The sequence below is a fragment of the Onychomys torridus genome, chromosome 3, assembly GCF_903995425.1.
Source record: "Onychomys torridus chromosome 3, mOncTor1.1, whole genome shotgun sequence".
NCBI classification, from domain to species: Eukaryota; Metazoa; Chordata; class Mammalia; order Rodentia; family Cricetidae; genus Onychomys; species Onychomys torridus.
In genome coordinates this window covers 30,653,126-30,673,538 of record NC_050445.1, presented here as the reverse complement: position 1 = coordinate 30,673,538, position 20,413 = coordinate 30,653,126, and the positions used below count along the sequence as shown (strand labels likewise).

At 48.0% G+C, this 20,413-nt stretch overlaps 1 protein-coding gene and 1 pseudogene across 4 annotated transcripts in view; both read right to left on the bottom strand.

The window, feature by feature from the left end:
- The window catches only part of Dennd2a (DENN domain containing 2A), a 97,110-nt gene that overhangs the window by 20,484 nt on the left and 56,213 nt on the right, over nucleotides 1-20,413 (bottom strand). For all 4 annotated transcript variants that reach the window (XM_036180569.1, XM_036180572.1, XM_036180573.1 and 1 more), the window contains 8 exons: nucleotides 14,368-14,568; nucleotides 11,781-11,874; nucleotides 11,318-11,368; nucleotides 10,157-10,344; nucleotides 5,963-6,072; nucleotides 5,096-5,165; nucleotides 2,108-2,185; nucleotides 1,257-1,397 (listed from right to left, as the gene is read on the bottom strand). In XM_036180569.1, coding sequence (XP_036036462.1) covers nucleotides 1,257-1,397; nucleotides 2,108-2,185; nucleotides 5,096-5,165; nucleotides 5,963-6,072; nucleotides 10,157-10,344; nucleotides 11,318-11,368; nucleotides 11,781-11,874; nucleotides 14,368-14,568 — 933 coding nt within the window. The remainder of the gene's footprint in view (nucleotides 1-1,256; nucleotides 1,398-2,107; nucleotides 2,186-5,095; nucleotides 5,166-5,962; nucleotides 6,073-10,156; nucleotides 10,345-11,317; nucleotides 11,369-11,780; nucleotides 11,875-14,367; nucleotides 14,569-20,413) is intronic.
- On the bottom strand, nucleotides 3,894-4,668 carry LOC118579374 (annotated as a pseudogene).

Below are 20,413 nucleotides of genomic sequence, written 5' to 3'. Positions count from 1 at the left end.
CATGTGTGGAGGTCAGGGGACGATTTTCAGGAGTCAGTTCTCCCCTCCCCCTGTGGGTTCCAGAGATCAAATTCCAGTCATTGGCTTGAGCACCAAGTGCTTTTAAGGAAAAAAAAATTAAATTATCTTTTATGTGTATGGGTGTTTTTGTTTGCATGTATGTGCACCATGTAGATACAATGCAGTACCCACAAAGGCCATCAGATCTTCTGGAACTGGAGTTACAGATGGATGAGTCACCATATAGGTGCTGGGAATTGAACCTGGGTCCTCCAGAAGAGCAGCCAGCACTCTTCTCCAGCTCCTATGTCCTTGAACTCTTGATCCTCCTGCCTCCACCTTCCGGAGGCTGGGATTATAGGTGTGCACTACCGTGCCTGCCACATGCCAATCACTTCTGTGTGTTCCTGGTTTTTAAGCTTGCTGTGTGTATCGTCTTATTCCTCACTTGCTCACATGACCTGGATTTATCACAAGTTGCATTTGTGAGTTTCTAAGCTTCTGTAAAGAGCTGACTTCTGTAAAGTGACATCAGTGTGAGAAGTTTACCTTCTACCATAGCACAGTGCTCTCCCCATGCTGGGGCTCCCTCACTCCTAACCTTGGCTACAATCTCATAGCCCAGCTACTACACCTGTGTGGGGTAGTTTTGTGTTCCCAACAACTGCTCAGTGCTGGAGAACTGGGTTGATGCGGTATGTCCCCGATACACCCTCCCCTCTTCTGTGTCTAGAAGCAACTGGTTTACAGCAGAGATCCCAGGTCGGAAGGGACCAGTGTTCTGATGTTTGCAGGGCTATATGACGTGAAGAACAAGATGAGAATAAGGTTCCTCATCAGGTCTCAGGGTCTGACCAAGTAAATGACAGGCTTTGACGCCTAGGGTAAATAGTAAGTAGTATCCAAGACGGTCTTCACTGAAAAGGACAGTTCAAGTTATAAACTCAGGAAGTAATGCAGACTCAAAATGTGAACAGATCCAAAGAAGACTGATGACTATGGGCTTCAAAAAAGAAGCCACGGACACACAGCGCATGTCTGGGAAAAACCGCATGCTGTACTGCATGGCTCTTGTGGGTTGCCTCCTGGAGCTGAGCCTGGGCTGGATAGACTGCACTGAGGGTGGGGTTTATGAGGCGTGATCAAGGAAACCACTGAGCTGGATGCCCTGCTGAAAGACAGCCTGTCCAGCCACAGGGACTTGGCTGGCTGGGCCACCTGTTCTCCTGAGAGAGGAAACGAGGCTGACAGCTTACCTCCGTCCCTGATCCTGGCAGGAAGTTCTTGATGATGATAGTTTTGCCCAGGGCTGGGAAAGGGGCTTCCATGACGCTCCTCATGAGGGGCTGCACCAGGGCAGGGGAGATACCTCTTCTCTTCTCCACCTCGTCCAAGATCTACGAGTCAGAAAAGCAGCTCAGCTCTTCTGAAGTCAGGCGGTCAAGGTGTGCTCAGTTCCGGTACAGTGGGCCTGCCAGTGACTCAAGAATTCCGGGGATGGAGGGGTGGGAGGGAGCTCATGAGGAGCTGTTGACTCCTGACTCTACAGGACACTGGCCCCTATGCTTTTCTCTCTGTGTCCCTTTATGTGACTTTGTAGTTCATACTACATATTAATATGGGAAACCACAGTTTCTTCTTGCTACTCTGACATGTGACTTACTGGGTCACTACAGGCACAATTTTTATTCCTGTGCTTGAGATCCAGCCAAGGGCTTTGTGTGTCCTCGGGATGGAGCTACAACCCTGACCCACCCACCCTCCCTCCCTCCCTCCCTCCCTTTGTTCCTCTGTCTCTGTCTCTTCTTCAGGACATAGTTCTTAAACACCCCCCCCCAGGGGCGCTCTCTCTCTCTCTCTCTCTCTCTCTCTCTCTCTCTCTCTAGTCTACCCTTGGACTTGAACTAGCAATCCTCCTGCCTCAGCCTCTCCAGGGCTGGAATTCACTCTTATTTCTTGAACCACTGATGAGGGAGACTGATGAGAAGCGGAGAGAGCTACGAAACGGTGAGGAAAATAGCAAGAACATGACTAAACGTGGCAGGAGATGGGGCGCTGTTTCCTGGGGCCCTCTGGCCAGTCTTGTTCTCCCACCCCAAGCTCTCACCTTTGAGAAGAGGCTGAAGCATCCCAGGCGGCTGACAATGCAATAAACTTCTGGAAGCCGCTTCCCTTTGCCTCCAGGCTTTTTGGGAGAGAAATACGAGGACATCCTGAGTATCAGCGTCAGGAGAGAAAGAACCCTAATGTTCTGGAGCTATCATGTGAGGTAGTTACTCACCATGACCCTATTTCACCATTCAGAAGTCTGTGAGACTATTTTAAAAATACCTGTTGCATTTATGTATTTGTGTGGACGTGTACATGCATGCCATGGAACACAGGTGAAGGTCAGATGACAACTTGCAGGCCAGGTCTCTCTTTTCTTTTTCTGGTGCTTTCCAGACACGGTTCTCTGTGTAGTTTGGTGCCTGCCCTGGATCTCACTCTGTAGACCAGGCTGGCCTTGAACTCACAGAGATCCGCCTGGCTTTGCCTCCCGAGTGCTGGGATTAAAGGCGTGAGCCACCACTGCCCAGCCCAGTTCTCTCTTTTCTAAGATCAAGTCAGATACCCGGGAACCTGAGTATGGATGGCTGTGAGCCGCCAGGTGCATTTTGGGAACCAGATCCGGGCTCTTTGTAAAAACAAGTGCTCCAAGCCCCCAAGCCAGCTCTCCAGTTCCTGTGGATTCCAGGGATCAAATGCAGGTCATCAGGCTTGGCCGCAAGTGCTTTTACCTCCTGAGCATCTTGCCAGCCCTATTTGACTCACTGGAAGGCCCCAAGGTCAAGGGTGTAATGCATGGGTGATGAATGTGGTTTTGGGACCATCAGGTCAGGTCCCAAATGAGAAGTTATTTCAGAAATCCCTTTTGAGAAATCACTTTCAGCTACTTTTTAAGAGACAAGGACCAGTCAATCTCAAAGCTTTAAAGCAACTATAGTAATACAGGTATCACTCCACTTAGTCTCTTCTTATCCATGCTTTTTATCCATTAATTCAATAAATATTAAACATTTAAGGTGTCATGTATTAGCAGCCCCCATCCCCCCTCTTTCTTGCAATGGCTGGAGATGAAAAACAGGGCCACCGCTGACCTACATCCCTACCCCTTTTAAGCACATTTCTATGCCTGGTGTACTTGGAGGTCAGAAGAATGAGCTGGATGCTCTGGAGCTGGGGTAGGGATGGCTGTGAGCCACCAGGTGTGTTCTGGGAACCAAATTCAGGTTCTTTACGAAAGCAACAAGTGCTCCAAGTCCCGGAGCCAGCTCCCCAGGCCCAGTGTCTGACCTTTTTTTTTTTTTTTTAAGATTTATTTTTATTTATTATTTTTTATGTACATTGGGGGTTTGCTTGCATGCATGTCTGCGTGAGAATGCCAGCTCCACTGGAACTGGAGTTACAAACAGCTGTGAGCTGCCATGTGGGTGCTGAGAACCTTTGTCCTTGGAAGAGCGGCCAGGGCTCTTAACTGCTGAACCATCTCTCCAGCCCTGAACCTTTCCTTCTTAGCAGCTATTCTGAACGTTCTCACTCAGCAATCAGGGTCTGTTTAGCAATGTTTTATCACAAAGGAAAACTGGCTTAAGGACAGAAAGGTCTTTAATTTGCCGGTAAAAAAAAAATCAATGAAGCACTTTCTTTTGTGTGTGTGTGTGTATGTGTGTGTGTGTGTGTGTGTGTGTGTTTTCAAGACAGGGTTTCTTTGTGTAACAGCCCTGGCTGTCCTGGAACTTGCTCTGTTTGAGTTTGAGGCTAGCCTTGAACTCCACAGAGATCAGCCTGCCTCTGCCTCCCAAGTATCAGGACCAAAATGTGTGCCACCAAGCCAGGCAATGAAGTATTTTCTTTTTCTTTTTTTCTTTTTTCTTTTTTTTTCAGCTTTAAAACAAGTTTATTGAAGAAAGGCAACCAATTTCAATTTGTTGATAAAAAAAAATATAACATTCCTTTCTGTTGTGTACTAAAGGTCATGAAGAGAAGAGAGTCACATGCTTTTCCTCTGTGGAACCCTTGGGTAGTAGAGCACAGTGTTGTCTTTCTGCATCGTGAGACTAAATTAAAACACGCTGCGTGTCCCCACTCATCCCGTAGTATCGGAGCAGCACTTCTACCACCACAGGCTACCATGCCCCCTTTACCCACTTTAATAGGTCCTGTCGTCTCTCTGAATTCAACGCCATCCGATACAGAAGGCCGCACGTTATCGCGGAATCTGTGCGTATGTAGAGAGCCCCTGAAACAGACTCTGTTCCCGACTCTCTGAGTCAATGCTGAATTTATAGCTTTATCAAAGTGAAGCAGAACTGAAGGGCAAGCTGGGGGGTGATCCGTTGAGACTGTATGACTCATCAAGGCTCTCTGGAAGACTGTTTCCCAAAGTCCTATTTCTGTATAACTGATATGCCATGGCTTAAAATGAAGCAATTACTTTTTCTTCAGGCTTGCATTGATGTCCTGAGGGAAGGCCCTTCCACAGAGGCGCTAGCAGAGCCAGGCAGAGTGCCCGCTGTGACCACCATGAAGTATTTTCTTACCGATACAGAGATAAGATACCTCTTCTTACTAAGAAAACTTAGTGATGCTGGGCGTGGTGGCACACGTCTGTAATCCCAGCACTCGGGAGGCAGAGGCAGGTGGATCTCTGTGAGTTCGAGGCCAGCCTGGTCTACAAAGTGAGTTCCAGGACAGGCTCCAAAGCTACAGAGAAACCCTGTCTTGGAAACAAAACAAAACAAAACAAAAAAACAAAAAAAAAGAAAACTTAGTGAGTTTTCAAATCACCCCCCACCCGTGTGTGTGTGTGTGTGTGTGTGTGTGTGTGTGTGTGTGTGTGTGTGTGTATGTGTGGTGTGATTTGAGACAAGCTGGCCTTGAACTCAAGAGGCTCCTTGCTCACCTTCTTTGGTACTGAAATTACAGGTGTACAGTACCAGGTCTAGCCTTATCTATGTTCTTTACTCCTTGGGTAACTGCATAGGTGAAACCTGAGTCTCAGGGGTTGACTCTCTAGAGGCTCTGGCTGAGTGGAAGGCGGCAGAGTACTAACCAGCAGTCTTCGGCAATACCCGAACCTTCTGCTGCCGTCTTCTCCCGTTAAGACAAACGAGAATGTTTCACTGTGGTTGTGAGAACACAAACAGGTTACGAAACACGACAAACCCAAAGGCACATCGCCACCGGAGCAGTGAAGGGGCAGAGAGCAAGGGGAGCCTGGAGAGATGCTCACAGCTCTTTTCTCTGACTGTCCATCCTTTTAGGAGGCAGAGTGAAAACGTCCCGAGAGAGCCTTTTCTACCCATAATTCTGCCACCCGAGCTATCCCAGGGTGTAGACGTAAGGGTTAATCACTACGAGAAGGAAGAGGGATTGTGTTTCTCTTCACTCGTGGAAGGTGAGGGTGTGACTCAGCAGGGAATAGCTGAGGAGAGAAAAGGGCTGGGCCTTTCTCAGGCCTGGTGGTCATGGTGTGGTTCTCTCATAGAAATGTTCTTAAACAGCTACCTTGAGGCAGGCCAACTTCACAGGACGCTGCGTCCCTCAGGCACTAGCATAGGAACCTACTGAGTTGGGCCAAATGCTGACAGCTAACACCATGCACGTTCTAAAGCAGAAATGCGACCAGATCCCAATCCCAGCACCAGCTAGGGAGGCCACTGGAATGCTTCCAGAGCCCTGTGTGAGTGAGGATGGATAGTGAGCTGCTTCCCTAACTTTTCCCACATTAGGATTCTATTCAGGAGGCTTCATAAATGCCGACTTAGAAGGTGTCTCTTGTCTCAGGGAAACTTAAAAAACACACAGGGAAATTCCAAGGCTGGAGCCCATTAGGATTGTTAACTCCTAAGCCCTCCTCACTTCTCCCATCCAACTCTCAAACTCTGGATGTGGGTAGAGGGATGTTGGAAGCTCTTACCTGGTAAACTCCTGGACAGGAGCCCAGTCCTTGGCATCGGGGAAGCAGAACTGGGGAATAGCTTTCAGTTGGTCCTCTGCCTCTCTCATGAACTTGAATGACTTTTCCAACTGCAAAGAGAAAGATGGCAGAGGGTCACAGACTAAACCCCAATAAGGGAGAAAGAGGTAAAGTCCCTGTGCCCCTTCTCTGGCTATGACTGCCCTCTCAGCAACATCCTGGGGAAGGGTTTGAATTCGTCTGTGGGCTGTTTTCCTCAAGACAATGCAACTGTAGTCTGAGAGGTCAACCATCAGACGGAAGGTCACATGCTTCAGAGACATTCTGATTAATATTCTGGAACGAGGCTTCTGGTCAGTAAGGAAAAGTCTCCATGACACCCCTTTCCAAAGGTAGCACTGCACATCAGTTCTTCTGACCTCCAAGTGTGGCGACACTCAGTGACTACAGACATGACCACATTACACAGTAAAACCAGCTGGCCCCATGGGGGGGGGGTAAATCACTGAATGTGGACGTGGAAGGGAGCTGGACAGAATGAGGCCCACCCTCTCATTTCAGACAGGAGACTTGCTCTTTGATGGTAAATGATTTGTCCTGGTCACACAGTGAGTTTAGAGTGAGGAAGGAAACTGATCCTGACTGTTGGTCTCTCTCTGTCCAGCACTCAGGATAGACTCTCGGGCAGAACAAACGGGGAGGATGAAGATAAATGAAAGTCTGATTTAGAGATTATATTTAATGTCATGAAGACTGGGCGTGGTCATGCATCCATGTAAATCTCAGCTGCTTAGATACACAGTGAGTTCAAGGCTGACCTGGCTTTGTGAGGCTCTATGTCAAAATAAACTAAACTTAAAAAAAAAAAATAATGAGTTTACTTATTTTGTGTATCAAATCAACAGGAATCTGTTTTCATTTTATAGATGGCTTTTGCTTTGTTTTTATTCTTATTATTTATTTACTTTTATGTATATGTGTGTGCACCTAAGTGAGTTTATGTGTACTACGTTGGTGAAGGTACCCTTGGAGGCCAGAGGGCACTGGATTCCATGTAACTGGAGTCACAGGCAGTTGTGAGTCACCTGATGTGGTGCTAAGAATTGAACAAAGGTCCTGAAGAGTGGAAAGTGCTCTCAGCCACTGAGCCATCTCTTCAGATCCTTGGGCCCTGGTTTGCTTTTTTGAGACAGGGTCTCAGTATGCAGTTCAGGCTAGCTTCAAACTCACAAAGATTCTCCTGCCTCAGTCACAAGTGCTAGGATTACAGGTGTGAGCAACCACACCTGGCTTAATAGAATATTATTAGTGTAAAAATATGGACTTCCAACCTTGAATAAGGTAATCATTGGAATGTGGGATAAAAACCCATTATTATTATTATGTTTTTTTGAGACATGGTTTCTCTGTGTAGTTCTGGTGCCTGTCCTGGATCTTGCTCTGTAGACCAGGCTGGCCTCCAACTCATAGAGATCCTCCTGGCTCTGCCTTCTGAGTGCTGGGATTAAAGGTGTGCACCGCCACCGCCCAGCAAAACCCATTATTTAAAAGCTTATAAAAAGGTTGGGACTGGTGGTATATGCTTCTAGTCCCAGCACTTGAGAGGCAGAGACAGGGTGATCTCTGTGAGTTTGAGGAAAGCCTGGTCTACATAGTGAGTTCCAGGTCAGCCACAAAATAGGGAGACCCTGTCACAATATGCACACATTCATGCAAGCACACATGCACATGCACAAATGCACACAAACATGCACATGCAAATAACCAACACCACCAAAAAACCAACCAAACCAAATAAATAAATAAATAAATAAAACAAAATTATCAAAAATCTAGATATAAATAGGGCCATATAAAAGACCTTATCCCAGAACAAAAGAAGGCCCAGAATGAACCAGAATGAACAACATAAAACAAATTTACATAAAAAATATCAGGAGTAAAATACATTTCCAAAGAGAAAGATCAAGTAAACAGAGAAGGATTCCCTACATACTGGGGCATTAGAGAACTTCAAAAAAGATGCTTCAGAATTTGTATTAAATATGTTTTAAAACAATATGCTTACAAGGCTATACATGGGTCATGGCACAAAACCATCACAATGGCTACAGTGTAAAGATAGAGGAAACACAGTATGAGTTAAGACTAGGCCCAAACAACAACGTGCTAGCTATAAAGACCATGGGTGATTTCTTTTCTTTATAGCTTTCTGAATTAGCTCCGTTTTCAACAGTGACTTTTAACTCTCTCCTAAAAGAGGGTTTTCAGTGGGAGTCTGAGTCAAAAGGCTCCAGGCTGGAAATGGCAAGCATTCAGCAGTTCTGATGAGTCAGTGATTAATTCATGATTTAATGCCTTTGTTCCTGGAACCCCAGTTAAGTGTTATCATGTGCACAGCAATGCACTGGGTACTGAGGACAGTGAGAATGAGAAGTTAGTCCTTCAGGCCTTGCTGTCTACTGGGGCTCTCAACTTGGCTGGGAGGCGGAGCTTCTCTCACATGGATGTACCCAGCAAGATCCCCCAACCCAGACATCCATGCAGTGGGGCTTTCAGGAGAGTGTTCCTTAAAGGCAAGGCAGCTGAAGGCAGAGGGGTCGGTGCCTGTGTGGACGGTGTGTGCCCATTTACATCACTGTTCTAAACACTACTGTGCTAGCCCACTATGATGAAAATAGCTGTCTGGGAAAGGACAGCAGCAGGCAGACAGGCAGGGTTCAGGCCTTCCTTGGAGGAGTCCTGCATGGGGTGACTGCCACAGAAGCCCAGCATAAATCAAGATGAGCTTCCCTTTTTCTGGGGCCCTGGTCTGTATGACTGTCAGAGTCTACCACCTGATAGCGCCTGTGAATACATACACTCTTTTAGCATACATCTGTTATACCTTCCTAAGGGGCAGGAAACCCATCTTCTTTATCTTTATAGACTTGGGGCCAAGCAGAAAATAGCTTGAATGCCTGAATGTAAATTCTCATTGGACTGAATTAGAATACAGTAGCCTCTTTAATACAGATTTCAAAGCCTAAGAGTGACTTCAGGATCACTGGCCACGTCACTGCAGGCTTTATTAAGAGCCCTTTATTTTAGGCCCCTTGATATTATCAGTGGTATAAACCACAACCTAGCAGGGCTTTCCCCTAAAACAGAAACAGAGTGCATTCAAAGATGTTTCAGCACAGACATAACCGTGATGCTACTTAGGATGTGGCTTAAGGGGAAAACGCTGAGACAGACTGGGAAAAGGCTTGGCTGGATAAGGAGACAAAGAAGACAGATGGGCCGGGCAGTGGTGGCCCATGCCTGTAACCCCAGCACTCGGGAGGCAGAGGCAGGTGGATCTCTGAGTTTGAGGCCAGCCTGGACTACAGAGCTAGTCCAGGACAGGCTCCAAAGCTACAGAGAGAAACCCTGTCTCAGGGGGAGGTGGGGGAAGAGGACAGATGGTCAGCACTGGGACCACAGAACGTGAAAGGGCTCTGTTGTTGTTTTGAGATAGGATCTCATGTATCCCAGGCCTGCCTTGAGTTCACTATGCGTCCTTTAAGATGGCCTTGAACTTCTGGTCTCTTTTCTCTACCTCTCAAGTGCTGAGATTGCAGGTGTGCATTTACCCTGCCCAATTTATGTGGGATTGGGGACCAAACTCAGGCTTTGTGCAGCACCAGCACTCCAACAACTAAGCTACGTCTCCAGTCCCTGGAAGAAGTTAGTTCCTTCCTTCCTTCCTTCCTTCCTTCCTTCCTTCCTTCCTTCCTTCCTTCCTTCCTTTCTTCCTCCCTCCCTCCCTCCCTCCCTTCTTTTCTTCTCTCTTTCTCTCTTTTTTTTTTTGTTGAGACAGGGTCTCACTATATAGCCCTGGCTGTCCTGGAACTGTGCAGACCAGACTGGCCTCAAACACACAGAGATCGACCTGTCTCTGCTTCTGCCTCTGGAGCGCTGGGCTTAAAGACGATGCCACCAGAGGCATACCTGGGAGTATTTTGCTTGTTTTTGTTTGTTTGTTTTTGTGCCTGTTTTGCATTCTTAATTGCGTCTTCCTGGACCTGTTACAATTTCTACTACTAGTTTTTTTCATGTGGCAGATACTCCTTAGACCTTAAGTCTGTCCCAGACTGCCTCACCTCCCTGAATCCAAGCTGACAGCCAGGATGTGGCAGTCCCCAGGCAGCCCGCAGGGACCTGTCTCCCTACCTTCAGAGGAAACTGCTGGGTGAGTTCTGGCACATAGGCCGCCCCTGCCTGCTTCCTGTGCAAAGACACGACCACAAAGTACTCCAAGAGCTGTCTCTCCTGGTACTCAATGAGATCCCGGTCAAGTGACGAGTACCGAGGGGCCTGCTTCAGGCGCGACTTCACATTGACCAGACGCTGGCTGTGAGCTGGGGAGAGAAGGAAGCCACAGGCTTGACGTGACTCATCTGCCAATGTGGAACTGCTCAGTGCTTGACGGATTATGTAATTCCTAGCTTCAGTGCTTTTTCTAATCCCTTGAGTCTTTGCACATCTAGCCAATTAGTAGAAAATCCTTTCTTTGGGCCTTTTGACAAACTTGAGGAAGGGGCACCCTTCATTTATTGGCCTGCCAGCCCAGCAGGGCTCAGGATCCAGGGCTCAGGACTGGCCAGGGCTTTGCCGATAAGCCTCAAGTTGGAAGCTCCACAAGGCTTCCCCTCCATCTGTCTTTAGGGTGGGGACTTGTACATTTCCCCTCATGCACTTCCATCATTCAGTCTGTGTGAAGTGACAAAATCCAGACCATGGAGCTCTTAGAGCTGAGAGCTCTGTAAACATCCCATGTGGCATGAAGGCAAGACCCGGCTACCTCAGGAACTCACTCTCACGTCTGTCCCAGCCAGTTCTCTGCAGTGGGAACGGACTTGTTTATTCTAGGGGTAGCCCAAGTATAAATGGTGTCAGAGCCTCTAAGTGGACCAGTCTGGTCACCTTGATCAGCACCCACGGCTGCCCTCTCTGTTCCCCAATGGGGTCTGAGAAATCTCAGAAAACTCACTGAAGCTTAGACCTGGATCACTGAACATCAGGCCCCCAGGGAATTGTTCTACCTACTTCGTCTGGCAAGCGAGGAACTAGAGGCTCCGAGATCTTAAGAGATTACTTGCCACTCTCAGCCACTCTCAAGTGTGGTTGGTGCCTGTCATCATTAGAGGCACACCATCACAGCCCAATCTCTGCACAGGCTTGCCCCCCACCCTGCTCACACTTTAGGTCCTAGGGTCCCCCGAGACAGGCACGCCTTGCCAAGCCAGACTGAACAGGCTGTGTCTGTCCCTCAACAGTAGAGAGGAGCATGACTGTAGCTTCTGAGTCACCTCCCGCACCTGCTCTCCTTACCTTTCAGCTTCTCCTCAGTGTCGCTGTCAGACTCACTGTTCTCATCTGTCACTGGACCAAAAGAACAAGGAAGAAAGGGGCAGATGTGAATTCCAGCGCAACAGACCCCGAACTTCCAGGCTAGACGGGGTGTTCTGTCAACTACGTAAATACGCCAGTCAAATTCTGCTCGACTTAGTGTGTTACCAACCATCTTGACTGGGGAAGGTGGCTGCTCTATGGGACTATAGCAAGAGGCAGAAGCCCTCCACTGCAGCGGAGCCAGGAAGGTCGCTGCCAGAGCCAGATGACACACAGCACTCAGCTGAAGTCAGAGCATGTACCACTAAGCTGCCTTCTGGCCCTCTGGCCCAGAGAGAAGGGCGGATAAGCAACAGCCATTGCCTCCTCTTCAGTGAACAGAAGGATGTCTTCGGATTCTAGTGAGCAGGACAGCCCAGCGGGGTGGGGCAGAGGGATCTACCTTTTCCTGAGTTGCTCTCCGTGGACTGGGATAGCCGCTTCACCCGTTTCTTTCCTCTCCGGGCCTCATAAATGGCATTGATCCGCAATACCAGCTGCCAGACACCAGAAGAAAAGCCCGTGTTAACTCCCCTCCCTGGTGCGGAGGGCTGCCTAGGCCGGCCCTTCTTTCCTAGATGACAAGGTTCAGGGAAAGGGGAGGGACACACTGCCTCCCCGTCTTCTGATCATTCTTTCAACCACATTATCAAAACACTGGAGGAGGCTGGCCTCACTGCCCACGGGCAGCCAGGGTCTCAACAGTCCTGCACCCAGCAGAGACATTTGGGCGGTTGGGGGAAGGGACACACACTTTCCCTGGCTCACAGTGTCACTCACCTCCCCCCCCCCCACACACACCTTTACACTGTGGTGTCCCTGCGGCTTAGGAAAGAGCCCTTTACTCCCAAAACAAGCCAAGAGAAGGAACAGACAGAAAAACAATTCCCAGGTAGGGAATGTCTGGACGGCCCCAGCAGAGGGGCAGCACTTACAGTGGGCTCTGAGTCCTATTCCCGCGTGTGCAAAGGGGTGCTCTGTGGAAGAGTGGGCCCCAGTTATACAGCTGCACACGTGTGGCATGGAAGTGCACCAGAATGCTCTGGAATGGGACACATCCCAGGGCTTAAGACCACCCAACCCGGCATGGAGCCCGTTACACACCACAGTATCTCCCGTGTGGGCTGACTCCCCTGAGGACAACCGCTTACATCAGAGAACAGATCTACTTCAAATGCATAGGCCTCTCTCGCTGTTGGCCAGACAGGATCTGGTGTTTCCTGTGTCTCTTTCCCCTGCTCTCTCCTCTGGGCGGCTGGGTGGAGTCACACACTGTGCCAGACCGCAGGGGCTGGTGGTCAAGGACACATCCACAGCACGTGTGCCTCAGATCCCCACACCAACATTAGTTTATCATGTCTTTTTAGGGGGGTGCTGAGGACTGAACCTGGGTCTTGTGTACTCCAGGCTTGTGTTCTACCACCCAGCCTAACCCTTGGCTCTGCCTTTTTTGTTTTTGGAGGTGGTGGGGAGACTGGCCTGGAACTCACTTTGTAGCTCAGGTTGGCTTTGGATTCATGATGATTTTCCTGCCTCAGTCTCCTTCTGAGTTTGGACTACAGACCTGAGCGACTTCACCTAGCTAGATAATTAATTAATTAGTTATTTCTGAGACAGGGTTTCTTTGTGTAACAGCTCTGGCTGTCTTGGAACACTCTCTGTAGACCAGGCTGGGCTCGAACCCACAGAGATCCACCCGCCTTTGCCTCCCTAGTGCTGGGATTACAGGCGTGCGCCACCACCGCCCGGTTAAATACTCAATTTTCATTTTTACCATACTTTTAATTTTCTGGCCCCCTTTACATCTGGGTACCAGTAGGCCATTTCTTTGACCTCTCTCATCTGATGCCTCATCTACAAGACGAGGGATCAGGTTATCTCAAAAGTCTCTTGCTGGGCTGGAGAGGTGGCTCAGAGGTTAAGAGCACCAACTGCTCTTCCAGAGGTCCTGAGTTCAATTCCCAGCAACCACATGGTGGCTCACAACCATCTGTAGTGAGATCTAGTGCCCTCTTCTGGCCTGCGGGGACACATGCAGGCAGAATACTATATACATAATAAATAAATAAATAAATCTTTAAAAAAAATTCTCTTGCTTTAAGTTTCTAGACTGCCGTGGTAGATCTTCCATGGTCCCCAGAGGTCCTTCATCTCCAGTTGTGTCCCCAGGAAGCCACTCAATGGACACCATTACTGAAAGGCACCCCAGCAGAGCCCTGAGGTCATGCTCCACTTTTCCTTCCCACAGGGACAGCCTCCAAGTTACCCTGGGGTGGGGGAGGGAGAGGAAATCAACCATGCACAGTTGAGGCAAATCAAACAGCATGAAAGTGTGGAACCTGGGACTAGAGAGGTGGGTCAGTGGTCAAGAATGTTGGCTACCCTTGTAGAGGACCAGTGTTCAATTCCCAGCACCCACATGGCAGCTCACGACCAGCTGTACTCCAGTTCTAGACGATCTAATGCCTTCTTCTGGCCTCTGCAGGCATGTATAAAGCACACACTACACACAGGCAAAACACTCATACACATAAAGTAATTAAATGTTTACAAGACTTTTTTTATGCATTGGCAAGACCATGTCTCAAAAAAAGAGTTGGGGATATATCTCAATGGTAGAGTGTTTCCCTAGCCAAGTGTGAAACTCGTGCCCAGTGTCTGTCTGCTGTCTGTCTGTCTGTCTCACACACACACACACACACACACACACACACACACACACACACACACACACACACACACACAGAGGCAGGAAAAGACTGTTTGGAATCAAAATGTTAAGGAGGCGGGAGAGGAACGGCTAAGGGGAAGAAGACAGGACCGCAGTAAGAACTGAGAAGATGACCCACATATCCTAGTCTGCTGGCTTCACTGTGTCCCCCGTCCCACAGGAACACAGAAAGCAGGGGACTGCAAATAATCTCTCCTCAACTTCCTCTACAGAGAATTGGGGGCGCATCCCGCACCTCCAAATCTGAAGTATGTGTTACCCTGGGGATCTTTTTTTTCTTTCTGCCATTCTGTATGTCTCCAAGGTTAAAGAAAGTTTCATCTGGGCTGCTAGGTGTAGAAGGCGGGCTGGTTCTCACAGGGGACCCGCTTCCATCCCGACTCAGCTTCCTAGTGTCCAGCAGTTTGAAGTTTCTTCTCTCTGAATTTTGCCGGAAAAATGCAGACTTGGACAAGGATGGCTGTGTGAGAAAGGAGAGAGGCGTAAGTCCAAACAAAAGGGTCGAGGTGGGAGATCTCAGTGCAGAGACAGGGAACTGAGCAGGCTGGGCTGGGTCGGGGAGATCTCAGTGCAGAGACAGGGAACTGAGCAGGCTGGCCTGGGTCGGGGAGATCTCAGTGCAGAGACAGGGAACTGAGCAGGCTGGGCTGGGTCGGGGAGATCTCAGTGCAGAGACAGAGAAGTGAGCAGGCTGGGCTGGGTCGGGGAGATCTCAGTGCAGAGACAGGGAACTGAGCAGGCTGGGCTGGGTCGGGGAGATTCTCAGTGCAGAGACAGGGAACTGAGCAGGCTGGCCTGGGTTCCCAGAGTACCTGGGGTTTGCTATGCTAACCATGCTGTGCTACCATCCATTTGTGGGAAATTTATGTGACAAATATGTAAATCTAATCCAATCTCTTTCAGACAGGTGGGAAGCCACCTGCCTCCACTCTGGCTTTACAGATGAGGGTTGATGATAAAAGACACATGTCCTTGTAAATTATAGGACTAAACTGGCTGTGACCCTGGGGGCTGGCTTGCCAAGGGCCTGCTTTATAGGAAATTTCATCCTTCTGGGCATCAGTATCTTTTTTTTTTTTTTTAATCTATAGTATTGGGCATTTGAATCTAGGGCCTTACCCTGACAGGCACTCTGCTAACCAGCTAGAGCCCCAATCCAGGATTTCATTTGTAAACAAGTCTCTTTCAAATCAAAAGGTAAATAAATAACTTATTTAAAAGTTTACCGATCAGCAGTAAGTGTAGTTCAGTGGACTTTCTGAGCATGTGCAAGACACCAAGTTTGATCTTCAGTACCCCCCAAAATAAAAATGAACTTGACTTCTGGCATGGTAGTGCACAGTTGTAATTCTTGCACTTGAGAAGACCAGATGTGCAAGGCCCTCCTCAGCTGCATAGCAAGTCTGAGGCCAGTCAGGGCTGCATGAGACTCTGTCTCAAAAAAAAATGAAACTTAAAGTTTATAACCCCGAAAAGAATCCATTTTCCTGATAAATACAGCAAGCTGATGAGTGCAAGCCCACTCAAACCAACAAAATCATAGAAGATAAGACCTTTCACAAAGTGGGAGTGTAATCATTCCCAGATCTGTGAAAGAATCTCAGCTTTCTCCAAAAAGAAGAGAGAATTCCAACTCTACCAAGGAGACATTTTTCACTCAAAAACTAGCAAAAGTAAAAATACCTGCTAATTCACTTTGTAGGTGAGACTGTGAGGGGAAGCAACTTCCATACACCCCGGTGAGAGCAAACTGCATGGAGGTAAGATAGGCACACCTAACAAAATGACAGTGAGCCCTCTGACCCAGCAGGCCACCCTAGGAATTCCCCTTACTGATATACTCATACTTGGGTAACATCATATAGTACAAGCAAAGTTATACTCCGCAGAGAGTGTCATGTATTGTGAGAGGGCATATAACCACAAAACACTGCAATTAATCTAAATGTTCATCAACAGAGGTTGAGCAAATAAATTATGAAGTCTCCAGACAGTAGAACAGATTGCAACCATGAGAACAAAAGTTAGTGTATGGATATAAAGGCTCTTTCAGGTACACATTAGTGTTTTAAAAATTATTTATTTTTGAAGGGACTCTAACCAGCCCCAGCATGGCAAACATGGCTCTGGCAGGCCTTGCCCTTCTCTCCCATTCCTTCTGCCTAGCTGGAACTGTTAGATTACATGCCTAAAACTAGCCATCAAGGTCTAAGTTCCTTATTTGACCACTTCCTTCTCCTGAGGCTGACTACCATGGTCCAGCCATCAAAGTATTGAAGTTCAGCAATCATAAGCGCTCTTTGGCTCACCTAATTAATATGCCCAATAAAAACCAAAACCAAAAATCAAAAACATGCCCAGTTAAAAACCTCATCCTAGCTGGGCGGTCGTGGCACACACCTGTAATTCCAGCACTCGGGAGGCAGAGACAGGCAGATCTCTGTGAGTTCGAGGCCAGCCTGGTCTACAGAGCTAGTCCAGGACAGGCTCCAAAGCTACAGAGAAACCGTGTCCCGAAAAACAAACAAACAAAACAAAACAAACACAAAAACAAACCTCATCCTATAACAGGGGGTTCCCCTTGTACCTTTTTTTTTTTTTTTTTTTTTTTTTTGGTTTTTTCGAGACAAGGTTTCTCTGTATAGTTTTAGTGCCTGTCCTGGATCTCCCTCTATTGACCAGGCTAGCCTCGAACTCACAGAGATCCACCTGGCGTGTGCCGCCACCACCGCCCGGCCCCCTTGTACCTTTATAAACTGCCATTTGCCTATGAGCCACACCTGTCTCCTCTCTATCCAGAGGCAGTCCTTTGTCCCACTCTGACACAAATACCCCTTCCCCTTCTCTTGTCCTCTATCTCCTGTCTCTGTCTCTTATTCCCTTGTCCTCTGTCTCTCTAGGGCAAATAAATCTCCTTTGTGCTGAGAACTTGGTCTTGGGGGTCCTGAGCCGATACCAATCCTTTCAATTTTTATGTGTATAGGTATTTTGCCTGCACATGCCTGGTGCCAGCAGATGCCAGCAGATGCCAGAAGAGGGTGTTGGATCCCCTGGAACTGGAGTTACAGATGGCTGTGAGCTGCCACGTGGATGCTGGAAATTGAAACCAGGTCCTCTGGAAGAGCAGCCAGTGCTCTTACCTGCTGAGCCATCTCTCATATTATTATTTTTAACAATTATTTATTTATTGTAAATGCATGTCCAGAGGCAAGCTTTCCAGGAGTCAGTTCTCTCCTTGTTTTTGAGGCAGCGTCTGTCTTGTATTGTATACATGGAATTCCTGATGATTCCTCTCATCTAATCATAATAGCGCCGGGACACAGATGCTCACCACCACATCTGGCATGTTTTGTTTTGTTTTTCGGGACAGGGTTTCTCTGTATAGCTTTGCGCCTTTCCTGGAACTCGCTTTGGAGACCAGGCTGGCCTCGAACTCACAGAGATCCACCTGCCTCTGCCTCCCAAGTGCTGGGGTTAAAGGCGTGCGCCACCACCGCCTGGCAACATCTGGCATTTTAGAATTACCTGTTTGTTTACTACTGTGTCTGAGTGCATGACGTGTATGTGGACGTGTGTGCCACTGTACACATGGAAACATCAGAGAACAGCTTTCAGTTCTTTCTCTCCATGCTTTATAGCTCTACCGGGCTTCTGGGGACCAAACTCAGCTGATCAAGCTTGTGCAGCAAGCTTTTTGACCCACTGAGTCATCTTGCTGGCCCATGAGCTATATGATGCTCTGCACAAAAAGCAAGGCACGGCATGGTGACTTTTGTGTTTTAAGATATGAAGCATCTGGCGAGTGCCACTGTGCTATTTGCCTGTTTTCCTTGGGGGACTGTAGTGGATAGCCATCCCAGCATTGGCCTGGAAGTTCCAACCCCCATTGAGGCTTCAGTAATGGTCACGCCCACAAGGCAGGGCGGAGGAGGAAGCGGAAGACCAAGGATCGGGAGGAGAGGCTTCTATGGTTCCAGGACTCTGGACGCTGGAGGTAGACCGAGCAGAGTTCTCCAGAGAACACGGCCGGACTGCACTATACCTTTGCCAAACCCTGCAACCTACCCCTTCATTTGTAAGTTAGCCCACAAAATAAACCTCCCTTTTAACTACGTGGAGTGGCGTTAATAATTTCACCAATAGGGGACCCTCTTGTTTTTCTAGCTGTCTTGATGTGCCCTTGGTCAGTTTTCAGTGCTTTGCTAAGTGGCTTCCTCTGTGTTCATACTTTCATTTCAGGGAGTGGTTTATATGACTGTTTTGCTCTTATGGTACTGGGGGGCTGAGCTATCCAGCCCCCAGACCTCTGTCACTGTTTCTATCCTAAAATCTATTCCTGTTTTTCTCTCTCATTCATCTAACACTCGTTTGTTTTTGTGTTGTTTTTACTTACCTATTTTATGTGCATGCGTGTTTTGCCTTCATGCAGGTATGTGTATCATCACATATGCCCAGTGCTCAAGAAGGCCATAAGAGGGTGTTGGATCTCCTGGAACTATCTAGAGTTACAGGTGGCTGGGAGCCATCATGTGAATGTTGGGAATCAAACCTGGGTGCTATGGAAGAACAGCCGGTGCATTTAACCACTGAACCATCTCTCCAGCCCTTCACTCCTGTTTTTAAAGATTTATTTATTTTTCTTATTGTTTGTTCCTGCCCTGCCAGTGTTTGATTTATTTCTTTAATTATGTGTGTACATATATGTCTGTGCATGGGTTTGTGTATGTGAGTGTGGGTGCTTGCAGAGGCCAGAGACAGCATATGCCTTTGCAGGTGGAATTGCAGGTCATTGTGAACAGAGAGACATGGGTCCTGGAAGCCAGACTCCAGTCCTCTACAAGAGAAGTTAAATGTGCTTATCCATTAAGTCACCTCTCTAGCCCTGACTTCCTCATTCTTTACCTAGAGAATCTATCTCCTGGGCTGGTGAGATGGCTCAGCAGGTGGGGGTCGCTTGCTGCCAAGTTGGAGGACCTGAGTTTGACCCCTGGGTCCCACATGGAAGAAGGAAGGAACCAACCCATGCAGGTTCTTCTGACTCCACATGCTTGCTGTGGTGCATATGTACACACCCATGTACAAATGAAGACATGAAAAAAATTTAGGAAAAAAAAAGATAATTTACCTCTTGATAGATGTTTAAAAAATACTGAAATCTATTTTTGTCTGGATTTTCTTGGTTTGTTTTTGAACATCGGTTATTCATTAACCCATCAGTAATTTATTTTGTGGTACGCTAATCTAAATCATTTCCCTCCAAGCTAACTTATCCCTATTCCATTTCATGAATGAGCCTTTCTTTCTCAATCAATTTACAAAGCCACATCTATCATATCTTAAGCTCTCATGGAATAGGCCTACTTTGTTCCACTGAGTTTCCCAGTCTCACTTAGTTCCAAGTCGGATGTATTACAACTTCAGAGCTGCATCTTTTTCAAAATTTCCAGGAACAGAGACTCCTAGCTGCTCCGTGGTCGGTTTTCCCATCATCACTGGTCTACAAGGGGCAAGGCATTGCTCAGCACAGGACGCTTCCAACAGTGGAGAGCTGACCTGCTGTGACCAGTGTGGGCATCTTTATCACCTTGGCACAGAAAGCAGGCTTCTCCAAAGGGCTTTGTGTCTTATGTCATCAGTGTGTGCTGTGACCACATACGTACGGCCTGGTCACTCAATCTGCGCCTTAAAGAACCGCGACGCAGATCTCTCTCTCCCCCTCCCTCCCCCAACCCCTCTGTGTGTGTGTGTGTGTGTGTGTGTGTGTGTGTGTGTTCTGCTCTGTCTCTTCCCCACCATCTTTCCCTCTCATGGCACAAGCTCCTTTCCCAGGCCTGGTTCTTCTCCTCCACTGCTCTTCCTCCTAATAAAGCTCTAAAACTAAAAAAGAAAAAAAAAAGCAAGCAGGTTTCTCAGCAGCCTAATTCCACCTGCAATGAAGTCCAAGAAGAAGCCCCAGTGCCCTCATGGCACTGGAATCTATATGATGGCTGGCAACCAGCGGGTATCTGTTTCCATTCAAGATGTACCCTGGGCCAGCGTACGGATTTGACCCATGAAAAGATCTGAGAAGGGAATCAACCAAAATACGGTACTCGGCTCCAGAAAGCACGCCAAGGAGCTTGGCAGAAGCTGTGTGCAGGCGGCATGCAGGCTCTATCTCCTGGTTCACTGCTGGGGAGAAAGCCTCCAGTAGTCCCAGAGCACCCACATAACTAGCCGTCAGGGAGCTTCGGGGAGGAGTGGGCTTGAGCAGCTTCTTGTTGGAAGGGAAGGGAAGACAGCAGGACACGGGGTCATGCCTCTCA